The sequence below is a fragment of the Molothrus ater genome, chromosome Z, assembly GCF_012460135.2.
Source record: "Molothrus ater isolate BHLD 08-10-18 breed brown headed cowbird chromosome Z, BPBGC_Mater_1.1, whole genome shotgun sequence".
Taxonomy (NCBI): domain Eukaryota; kingdom Metazoa; phylum Chordata; class Aves; order Passeriformes; family Icteridae; genus Molothrus; species Molothrus ater.
Window position 1 is genome coordinate 22,946,725 of NC_050511.2, and position 12,581 is coordinate 22,959,305.

Here is a 12,581-nt window from a genome sequence, read left to right on the forward strand (position 1 = left end):
CTGCTCTTAATCTTTAGGCTGTGATTTTGGATGTAATAATTCTTGAGGGATTTTTCTTCCACTTTGTGAATCCTTTTATTATTCAACCTGCATTAACTTTTGGCACCCACAGCATTCCATGTAAAGGAATTCCACACCTGAGTTTGGTTTGTAATTAGGAAATATATACTATTATTTATTTTCAATGCATGACATCTTGATTTATTCAATGCTCTTATTGGGAAAGACTTGTTGTTCTTACTCAGGTTCCCCTGGCCACGTGATTTCTTAGACCTCTGTCCTTTCTCTCGTCAGTTGTCCACTTTTGAGGATAAAGAGTCCTATTTACTTAGTCACTCTTCACATGCAAGTTGTTCCATAGCTTTAGTCTTCCTTGTCTCAGGTCTTTGTATCTTGTATGGCTTTTCTGTGTCTGTTTCATAACATGGGAGCCAAAACTGCACAGTACACCATGTGAGGCACAAGAACGATCTCAGTGGTGGCATAGTGTCCTGTTTGTTGCCAATTTTAGTATTGGGATTGCTTTTCTGGACAGCCTCTGGACAATACTTGTTCATTAAAACTTTGCAAACACTTCCCTAATAGCAGTAGCTAGTTCAGAGCACATGCTCTTGTGTATGTGGAGTGTTGGCTTTTCCCCGCCATCTTCATTACTTTCCCTTTTGTTGCACTTACATTTGTGCATTAGCAAGACTTAGTGCACTGAAAGATTTTCCACTTTTCCTAAAAGGTCCAGGATATTCTCTGGTTAACATTACAGGACATTACTTATGTACTTATCCAGTAGTAAATTTTCCAACATTCTGCCTGAAGAGTATGCTATGGAATATTCAAATTATCAAAATGGCAATTATTTCTGCAAAAGTAGCCCACATTTTGACTGATGCTTTCTGAGCATCTTGTGTAGATTTTTCAGAGTTAATGACATTGGCCTTTGAAAAAATTAGGTTTCTTGAAGTCGCAGATTAGCTGTTGAAAATTACATGGGATTTTTCATCCTAATTTGAAATATGTATATTTCATCCTAATATGAAAAATGTATGATAACAAAAGTAAAAGAACTAAGCTGAAGTTTCTGTAAAGGGCAAAGGGCCAGACTTCTAAAGTATTTACTTTTGTGGGTAGTGAGAGTTGGCCACCTTAACTCCTTTAAAAATCTGATCATGAAACCATTTTTAAGACTGTCAATACAAAGGATTTCTGGAACTATGCTATAAACTCCAAAATCATCTGCCAAGGGCAATGTCTTCTGAGAGACATTTATATCTCTTTTACTATAGAGATATAAAAGCTATTTGAATACTAATTGGTGACCTAGAACTCTAACCAAAACTCTGAAATCATTAGAAAAATCCATTTTAGCATTAAATATTTGAAAATAAATATCTGAATGAAAGGTCACTGCTTTCTTAACTAATACAAGTTTTATCATTTCCCAAGAGACTACTAAAAAAAGAAATATAGCTGCTGGTGAGGCTCCAAAGCTGAGCTTCAGGAAACAGTGGCTTCTGTTTGACAATAATAAAATTCATGGGAAAGGCTGTGGGACTTTCTTTCAAGGTAAAAACAAAGGCTTATTTCATTAGCCACTGATACACTGATCCAATGGTAAAAAAGTAAAATGTTTAGCCTCTACACAAGCAAAAGCATCACATGTTTTAATATATAAATCTGTAAGGAGAGTATGCAGACCTATGAAGCCTGGCTTGATTACAGAGCTTAATAAAAGGCATCTGTCTTTTGACTGCAGAATTAGTCCACGGGGCTGTTGTTCCTGTCAACCATAATGGAAAAAAATAAATAAAACCTCCCCCACAATATAGAACAAATGCAGAAAAAAAACCTGCTTAGATGCTATGGGAGTGAACATTTTGTCTTGAAAAGGAAAAAAAACCAATATGACTTTTTCAGTCTGTGAAATCAGAAAAGGGATCCCTGTAAAAGAAGAGAAGGAGGAAGATGGGTAAATGCAGAGGGAGGAATATCTGAGTTTAACCTGCAAGTCATAGGATGGGAAAAAAAGAATTCATATCAAATTTTTATTATATACTTATAATACTTCTGTGTCTGGTGCTTATGTAATGTAATAAACTGACAGTCCTGTAAGTATCCTTGTAGAGAGCATTTGAACAAGCATCAGTCTGTGTTCCATGACCAATACATCATGGAACTGTTTATAACTGCTTTAAATGAGGGAATTTATCCATTTTTCTTTAAGAAAGTTTGCTGTATTTCACAGTATTTCACCAAATAACTTGAGCTTCATTCTCTGGTAAAAGCATTTTTTTCATTTAGGAGTATAGTTTTATTACCTGGACCAAATCAGAGTGTTTAAAAACTATTTTATCTCCTTGAATCTTATTTTGAGTCTCATATATGGCATTCTAAGGATATTTTGCAAAGTGTATCTAAAAATACAATCTTTCATACCATTTATTTGAAGTGTTTTAAATAGTTTGTCTTGTGTAATGTTGTAGTTCCACATATATTGCATGTAGCTCAGCAAGCAGAAGCATATACTTCATGATAAACTTTAAAATCAGAAATGCAGCTTCACATAATTTTATCTTTAGACCAAGCCTTGAAATTGTAGTTCTGAGACAGAAGGTTTAAAAAGCATGATTCTCTTTTTTGACCTGCTGAATGTCTTTCATTATGCTTAAGAAAGTAAATGGCAAAGAGGAGTAGTCGAGGAGGAGTAGCAAAGCAAATGACAGAATAACACATAACACAATGATGTTGAAAAGTAAGCAGAATTAATCTTTAAACTGTTTCATATTTTCTATGGAGATCACATGGCTGTGTGACGATTTATCTTCCAGAAGAAATTCTGCTGGGCTTACTTATGAGGTTTTCCTTGTTTTCATAGGGGTTTGAGGTTTATTTTCTTCTTTAGATCAGCTTCAGTGCTTCTTGATCTAAGATGAGCTGAGTCCTCCCCAGTCTGTGTATGCATACTCCAAAAAGTCGCCCCTTTTATATCCTTATTCCTCATCCAATATCCTTACAATCTGGGAACATTATACAAGTCTGATGTAGATGGGGAACTTCGGTATGCACAAATCTGTTCATTAAAGAAAATAAACTCAAAGTGTAAAGTCCAGCAAGAAAGTAGAAATTCTGCAAGTCCTTCATAAAAAATGGAGAAATTGTGTCTATCATTTCCTTTCCCAAATTTCTGTTCTTCTTTCCATTAGATGTGTATTTGCCCCACTGTGTTCTGCAAAATTTACTCTTTTTAGAAATACCTAGTTCTGCTTCCTATTGGCTCTTACATGATCATTGTACATCTCATGGATTCTCATCCAAAAATCTGTCAGCTAATCCTTCAGATTCCCTAAACTGATTGAAAACCATCTCTTTCAGAAAGAAGCTAGAAAATCAACTTTGGTTTTTCTCCATCTTCTAATGTGTCTTCTAGTCTGATTAAAGTTGCCTTCTGGTAATCATTGGTAAACTGTTATCAGCTGATACAGTTAATATAAAACTTCTAGATGTTATGTCTTGAATGCCCAGTTTATTTATGAAGGCTGACATGGAAGTTGGTTTGGATGCTCCAGGGCTGTCTGTCTGACTTGCTTCCTCCCTGTTGGTTTCAATAGCAAAGTGGTCTCCTAATCATCCCTCGACAATGCATTTTAATTATTTTTACTGGGCTCCCTCCTATAAGGAGCTTCAGGTTCCCTATTGAGAGGGAATGTGTGCATAGCTGACATTTCAGTTTTCAATAGTATCAGAATATGGGAACACATCATACACAGCTCCTCCAGAGACAGTATGAAGATGTGCCAAAAAAGAAGCTTGCTGATTTTCGTGAACACTGCCAGCTCAGCCCAAAGGGACAGCTCTCTGTTTTGGTCAGAACCTGGGACTTGTTCCCTGAAGTGACCTAAGAGAATTAGCAGTAGTAACATTGACCTCAGGAGATCTTTCAATCCTATATTCCTCCCTGGAAAAAGATACAGGCACTTTTATGACCAAATTTAGCAATTCCAATTTTGAATGTTCTTAATATAGGTATATGAGATACACATATAATACCTGTGTACAAAATGAATCCAGTTATTTGGACTCAGCTGTGACATTTTACTTACCATTCCACTGGTAAGTTTTTAAAATGGAGTTCAGGTTCAGAGTTAAATACATCCATTTAGTCATAGCACAGATCTTTGCATATATATAACAAATTCTTTATCCAGTAGGGAAAAATAAATGGGTGATACTGCTTTCTTTTCCAACAGAGTTCTAAAAATTACCTCATGAATATGCAATGTTCCTAACTTAGTTTATTGTTTGATTAAGGTCTTGGCATTGATAAGAGGACATCTTTACCACAGAGCAATTCTTCTCCTTGGGATGATTCGCTTTTCAATATATCCATACATGCAGCAATAAGACATGGAAAATGGAAGTTACTAACTGGATATCCAGGTAACAAAATACCTCCTTTTTGTACAGTGTATCCTATGTCCCACCCACCACAAACAGTTTAATTTTGTTTCATATGTTTAGAAATTCTCCTAACTTCTTAGGTTTTTGACCACGTGCAAAGATGACAGAATTTAGCATTTAGCACTTATCACAATTTAGCATTTAGCACATTTAGCATTTAGCACATTTAGCACTTCTAAAATACAAACTATGTATTTTTTTCATTTTCGAAATATTTTGTCTGCAACTTACTTAAACTGTAGGGAAAAAACTTATAGAATATCGGGATCCATAAGGATCATAGCATCCAAGAGGAAGGGCCACTGAATTAATTAATTGATATGAAATAAAGTTACATGAAATTTTGGATATCAGTGGTGCAGTGGTTTTTTTGCATAAATGAGACTCCTATTTAGGTAGGTCTGCACTAGAGAGACTCTGGTGCAGAACTAGAGTTAAGGTCTGCAGCAACTGTCACTGTACAGTGGCTTGTCAAGAGACCTAGTGAATTAATCAATTGTAGCAAAACTGTGTGTCCCCACACTGCTGCTCTGTACCTCAGAAGTGACCCTTGGTCTGTTCCTGTTCCTGTAGGCTGCAGTCATTGGTTCCCTCCACCGTCCTTGTACAATGAGTCACAGATTCAGTCGTCTGATCCATCCACAAAGAGACTTTGGCTGTTTGATATTGTTCATGACCCTGAAGAGAAAAATGACGTGTCTGAAAAATACCCTCACGTAGTGGAAAAACTGCTCTCACGGCTTCAGCATTATCACAAACGTTCAGTGCCTGTGTTCTACCCTGATGAGGACCCCGCCTGTGATCCAGCAGCAACTGGGGTTTGGGGTCCTTGGGCATAGTGCATTTTGCACCCTGCAAAAAACCTCTGTAGCAGAGTCTGGTTTATGGACTCAGAGTCCTAGTGACATATTTTGTACTCTCTTTAATGAGCTGTTGCTAACTGTGAACTTATTCTTTGAATAATTCAGTATTTCTTATTCTTGATCTGTTGGGAATCTTATTTCAGTCTTTTCCCACTCTCTCATTCCCAACAATTATATGTGAAATGTTTGGGGTTTTTTTAATATTCTTTGTCTGGAATATACTTCTAGTGTAGAAGATAAACATTGCCTCCTTCCTTGAAAGAAATTGAAAGGAATTGAATTCCTTGTAAGGAATAATGGCAGCAGGGACATCCAAAATGAATCAGTCTTGTGGAGTATACTGAATACTGGTTTCATGTTTGTCCAGAAGACAAATTCTACTGAAAGTTATTATAAATCTGTATTAGCATAAAATTTTTTGTCTTTCACATGTACTTCCATCCAGAAAAGGGAAGAGTAAAAAAAGAAAACCTCATAAATACAACAAAATCTCTATTTCTTGTTCCTTCTAATGTATCAAACCAGAGTAGAGAGTGATGATCAACTGGAGTGCAGGGCTGTCAGGTAGAAGGATCTTGACAGGCTGAAAAAATGGTTGAATAAACATTTCATGAATTTCAAGAGTTGCAGAGTCCTCCAGTTGGCTTGACCAGCTGCATTCAGGAGTTCATGCTCAGCCATGACCAGATGGAAAGCATTTTCATGGGGAAAACATCTAGGCATTCTTTTGGACAATAATTAGGACAAGAGTTGCCCTTTTCTCTCTAGGTGAAGAAAAGTAACTCATTGTTGTTCCATATAAGAGAATATAGCCAGCAGCTAGGGGTTGTCTTAATTCTCTTCTATCAGTGCTAGAGCACAGCATCACATTTTGAGCTTCCCTATACAGGAAAAGTATTGGCCAGTTGGAGTTAGTTCAGTGGAGAACTATGAATATGATCATGGGAAGGGATAAAGAAATGGGTTAGTTTATGGTGGTGAGAAAAAGGGAAGTTGCTACCTTCAGCTACCTAATGTGAGAGCATAGAGAAGAGGAAGCAGGATTCTTCTAGATGTGCACAAAGATGAAAAGCACAGAGGGAACATGTGGAGTTCCAATACAATATAAGGAAAGGAAAAAAAAATCACACCCTGACTTTAATTAAATATGGGAAATGTGGCGACCCTAATCCTGGGAATCTTCAGTCTTTGGTTGGAGAAGATGCTGAACAATTCTATCCCTGAAGCTGGATCAAATTTGAAGTTGACCTGGTTTGGCAGAGGTGGTGAGGAGCAACCAGTGACCTCCAAAGGCCCCTCTCTGCAAGAATTGCTCAGTGATTCTCTGATGAACAAAACCTTGCTTTTATTATCTGTCTGGTAAGTACCCTGTCTTTATTACCACAGTGGAGTCTGTTTTCATCCTGAAGTGGGCTCTGAGCCATGAAGAAACCAAGCCAAGCAACATTTCTCAGTTAGTCATCAAATTGATGCAAGATAACCTGCCAGCTCTCTATTAGTGTTTCAGACCCTGAGTTCTGGTACTGTTTCTCAGTGTCCTTGGCTAAGTTCTCAGGATGCAGAGCTCAATCTGTCATCATCTCCAGAAAGCAGGAATCTAATTGCCTTTTTCCTGGCTCCAGGACCAACTAATATAAATTGCACTAAAATTTTGCAAAACTTTCCAGTTTTCTCTTGGGAGACTTATGCTAATTGTTAGCAAATAGATTAATGAAGAGAAAGGCTTGACAAAATCTGTGCATTCAAATAAAATAATAATAAAGTCTGAAAAAAAGATGAAACAAGAAAACTGAAAACACATATGCTTTCTAATACAGCTGATTCACCACTACACTGTCTTAAATCTAATCTTGAGTGCTTGTCTTTTCTACCTTTGATGTTTTTTTCTATGAGTGGAAGTGAAGATAAAGTTCTCCAGAAACCTGTTCAGCTTTTTATCTTTCTCCCAAAGAGCTTTATGTTTCTCTCGCTCCTTTGTCACTTCTGCTCCTTTATATCAGTATTTTTTCCTATTCTGTTTCATTCACTATCTTCAGCCTTGAAGACAAAGAGAAATGTAGATTCAGAAAAAGTAATTCTCATATAATAGACAATATATTTTCTCTGTGGTTTAATTGGATACATTCCTACGGAATCCTGTTTCAGACAGTTTCAATTTCCTTCTCCATTCATCCATCAGTGGCTGAAAACAAATGGTTGCAGCAGGATATGACTAGGCAAGCTCTTCAGATTGTTCCTCACCTTCTAAACAGTTGCTCAGTGCCTCAAAGACTAGTTTCTCTCCCATTAGGTTGCACCAACCTTTCCACTGGGACCCTTGGGCATAGTGCCCAGCCTTACAAATACTTTCTAAGCTGTTGGTATTCACACAGACATGCATTTCTACAGCTTATCTAGACACTGAGAGAATCATCTGATTGTTACCTGCCTCCAGGTGATTTATATTTTCATTGGTAAAACTTACCTACTGTGACAAAAGCTCTTACTATACTACAGTTAGCAACTTTCATATGAACTAATATATTTAAAATATTAAATTGAAAACTTTATACGTTCTGTGGAAGCAGTTTCCAAACTGGTAACTGATCATATCTCCTTCCATTTCATGAAACATATTTAGGCTTTTCTTTCTGTCATGTGGCTCTTCATTCAGTTCCTGCTCAGGTTTTAGCTAACACACAGCTCACACAAAGACCTGATGTTGTTGGGACCAGTGCTGTGAGATCCGAGAGAGCAACAAGTAAGAAGCCTACAGGAGGGGCTCAGGTCATTATGAATACATTACTTGTCTGCTACAGATATAATCCTTCCTACTGCTGTCATTTCCTTCAGAATCCACTAACTTAGGGGAATCATGTAGACCAAACGTCAAAGCTGGAAGTCACAAACATGACAGCTTGCCCAAAACCACCTCTGAAGCATATCCAGCATCAGCCAATCTGCTGAGGTTTTCATGCTTCCTGATGGGATACATGGGAGGCCTGTACTGTGACAGAGGAGAAAGGATGAGCACTCTCAGCAGCAGCTCTGCGAGTATTTTGCTTATATCTTTTAACTTATGACTTAGACAACTTGTGAGTTAAAAACCTCATGAATTAAGGAATGAATTAGTGAATTCCCATGTTAGTCTCGTTTGTCTGAAGGAGATTGAGCCTTTGTTTGATGTGTTTCTTTCCTTTCCTAAAGAGCTCATAAGCTCATAATTTACAGACCATGTTGTCCTGTAAATTAGAGAGATCCAATCGAACCGTGACAATCTTGGCTTCAGAGTACAGCAGCATTTCAATTTTAAGCTTTTGAAGATTCTTTGTGATAACTGAGGCTTAGGTTCTCTTATTTGCTGACCCCATCAGGGAGGGAGGGAAAATGCAAGTAACAAAACCTTTTTATAAGCAATTGTATCACATTGACAAAGCTTGGATCTTCCTTCAGTAGTTCCAAAAAACCTTTATTGCAGTTCCCTTTTCTAGCAGTTGCAGTCAGTTTATTTTATACTGATACAATGATTTATTTTCGTTTATAACTGACCTGTTTGGTGCAACTGCAAGTTCCATATTCTAATTGTAGCATACAGTTAGTAACATGGTTTCAAGTATGGGATTCCGAAAGAGTGAAGTGTTAAATTACCTTTTGTGACCTTTGGATTTACTATTTTTGTATATGTCATAATGATACATGTTGTCCTTCAAATGTCTTTTTGAGATAAATCATTCAAAGAGCAGAAGTTCCATTAGTTCTTATTCATCCAGAATGTTTTGGTACAATTTATTTGTGCAATCAAATGCAAATGGAGACATTGACAGCCATTCCCCAGTAAGTAAGGCAAATAGATCCAAAGTATTTATGTTATCCTCTCTTTTTTTCATAGTACATATTTATTTAGTGTCCTGTGTACAAATGCAGACCTGTAAGATTAGAAAGCTAACTGTTCTCAGTCAATATCACATATAACATTTTCATTTCCAGTAGGCATTACAAGATGTGGTTGTTGCAATAACAAGGGACTGGACTTGGGGGTGGGGGAATTTCTGGCTGACATTCCTGTCTGTCCTTCAGCATTCAGCACTTGTATTACATGAAGAAAGGTGTCTTACCCACAGAAGTGGAAACTTCTGTTAATGATATTTTTAACTGGGATTTTTATGCTGATAGCTAGTTTCATGGAAAAGAAAAAAAAAAATCACCTAAATTGTAAAAGCTCAATAATTAATGTTCTTGACTCCCAGCAATTTCAGCTTCTTGGCTGAAGTTACAAAAGATTAAAAAAATTCTAATTTTGGTTTCAGAGGTAAGCAGAGCTTTTATGTGTTCTTTTTTCTCTATGTCCTGCAATCTGCATTTTAATGTCTTGCTGATATTCTAACATATATTTCATTTACTAGGAAGTGACTGTGACACATCATTGTCTCACACAGGTATTCAATTCACCCTCTGTTTCCTCTTGTTATGTTTTAAAATTCAAAGATTCATTCTTTTCTCAGCTACAGTAGACCTAATTTCTATTTTTTTAATTGTCTAATTATTTTCCATGGGTGGTCCTTCATAAAACATTTGAATTGAACTGTGTTAGGGGAAAAAAACCATCTGGCTGACACATTTAGATTGGCATCTGCAAAGAGTTGTATACTGTTAAGTTGTTTTGAATTGGAAAATAGAGAATTCTTTATATGTTTTGTGGTTACTTGAGTAACTTTCAAAAATGCAAGTATTTTGAACTATAAATAAAACTTCATTTCATCCCTTTCCAATTTAAGATTCATTCTTAATCTAGCAAACATCTGAGCATTATGAATTTGAAAGTCTTAATCTTTATGCTTTAAAAATTATTTAAGCTTCAGAAAAGTAACCAAGTTTAGGAAGAATGCTGACACTAGCTACTCATTTTGCATTGTTTACTTGTAAAAAAGATGTACACAGTCAAAGAGTGGATGATCTTATAAACAAAAAAGAAGATCTGGATCTTTTCTTGAATCAAAGGTCATATATTCAACCTGAAAATAATTTGTGCAACTTTCCTAAGGTTGATAAATGGGTCTTGGATAAAGATCTGAGCTTAATCCTCTTCAGAATCTCTGAATTGAAGAACCCAGAGTTTAAACACTTGTGGTCTGCGTGGATTTGAAACTCCACTACCAGTCCTTGTTGGCCTCTCATTGTACTTTCTGACAAAGTGGTTTAATGGTAGAAAGACTACTAGCAATATACCCAAAACTGTTCCATGCTTTCCTCAACAAACAGTTAGTGAGCACCAAGTTACACAGAGAATCCTGTTAAACTTGTCCCACCCTATTGCAGACAGGTCTGGATGTAAGGGCTGATGGTGATAGAGCCACTGATAGCATTCCTATCCATGCGTGCTGGAGTTTGGCACACAAGGAGATGCAGTCCATATGTGCAGCCATGTTTGTAGTCCTGGGGCCAGAGATACACAAATGACAAAGAGGCAGCTGAATCGCAAAACACTTAAAGCCAAAATGAAAGATTACTTGACAAATGAAAAACATGTCATGTCAAGGACTATCAGGGGATCCAGAATCTAACCACAGGTTAGGGCTGTCCTAAATGTAGGAACACCAAACCATTTCCAAGATGTTGCAGTTATTAAGGGAGAATTTCCTGCCTACCTGCTCCTTTGGCAGCCCGCCACAGGCCCTGCTCCAGCTAGACCCCAAGGCTGTGTCTCTCTCATAACATTAACCTCAGCTTGGTGGAGGGGTCAGAGGACCATTTCTGCAGCCCAGCCCTTCCCTTGGCAGTCCCTTTGGAGCCCCACCCCGAGCAGACCCATAGGTTTCATGTCTCTCAACTATAAATAAGCTGAGGTTTGTAATGGGGAAGTAGCGCTTTTGGTAAGAGAAGGGGAAAAAAACCCTGCCAATTCTAAGTTTGAGGAGGTTAAGCAATATTTTTGCCAGCGGGTTTCCAGCTGAATGGTTTAACTATTTCAGCTCCTATCTTTGTCAGCTGCAGGCAGTGGACTCAATTTTGTTTCAAGCTGGGTTATTATGTGGGAAGATCGTGGTTGAACACATGGTGTAAAGAACTCCCTGGGGTTCCAAGCTGCTGCTTCTGAATCCAGTGCTCTCCCATCTTCTTCCAGTGCATTGCAACTCATGTATGAGCTCATCTGCATCAGGCAGAACTGCTGCAAGGAACAGTAAAAACTTTGTTTGGCACAGAGCAGTCAGAATGAGTCAGCTATCCAACCATGGACGGGATCAGTAATGGCCCTTGTGATAATTGCATACCGTGGTTAGCAGAGGCAAGGAGGATGATGCAGTACTTCTTGTTGTGTTAGTGTTCCCTCCTGAGAGTGTTGTTTTAGCGGGGTGGGGTGCAGAGATACTAGAAAGGTTGGCCATGTATCTGCTGCCAAGTTTCAAAGAAGTGACTGCTGGCTGCCATCATCAAAGCAGTTACTGGATGTGGATCCCCTAATCCTGGCTAAACTCAATAGCAATAAAGGCAGTTATATTTTGTCTGCAGGACTATAGTTAGGAAAAAAAAGTATAGTCCGCATAGCTAGATTTGGATCTAAGGAATGCAGTGTTTATTTGGACAAATCTTCAAAAGCCACAACAAGGTACTGCACCAAAGCCACAGTTCTGAGCTGCCAGATTTTGGCATTCAGGACAGTGATAAAAATAAAAAATCCCTGTCTTTCTTTTGAGCTATGCATTCTTGCTATTTCTTCAAGCAAACAAGGAGTCAGAACACAGTGAATACACGTACAAACAAAGTAAGCTGTGTTTGGTATTCAGCAATGCTTATTGAGTAATTTTGGGCATAGAGCCCATGGTAATGAATGGAAAACTTTGATCAGGACATCTGCGGCCTGCCCAAATAATTTCATGGGACCTGCAAATCTGCCAGAAATATCACTCGATGGCCCTATTAACCAGGGATGTTGAAGTCTTTCTTGATTGTGTACAATCTCCAAGCACACTCATGAACTAGGAGTCATTGATTTTTATTGGATAGAAAACTCAGAAATAACTTATTCAAGGACATTTGAGCCCTTAAGTTAACTCTTCACATTTATCCTGCTTCACTGGGAAAAAACTTTGATGAGTCTGTCTGGACGATGAAAAGATAAATGTTGAGAGCATTGAGTCAAAGTCGGGACTTAACTTCTAGCAAACATACTCTCAATTCCAGCTTAACTGTACTTAACTTACAGTAAAAAATAGTTTGGGGGTTTTTTAGCTATAGATTATAGTCTGGGAAATTCTATGATTCCAAATTGTTTTCTTGATGTTGCTCATC

At 37.6% G+C, this 12,581-nt stretch overlaps 1 protein-coding gene across 3 annotated transcripts in view; it reads left to right on the plus strand.

Moving 5' to 3' along the window:
* Positions 1–12,581, plus strand: part of ARSB (arylsulfatase B) — an 84,140-nt gene that overhangs the window by 64,033 nt on the left and 7,526 nt on the right. For 2 of the 3 annotated variants that reach the window (XR_008508947.1, XR_008508948.1), the window contains exons 7-8: positions 4,303–4,431; positions 5,026–6,674. Coding sequence is in view for 1 of the 3 variants with exons in the window: in XM_036403738.2 (XP_036259631.2) it covers positions 4,303–4,431; positions 5,026–5,291 (395 nt within the window). In the remaining 2 variants the exon portion in view is untranslated. Of the gene's footprint in view, positions 1–4,302; positions 4,432–5,025; positions 10,064–12,581 lie in introns of those variants that run through there. The other variant, XM_036403738.2, reaches the window with a different exon arrangement.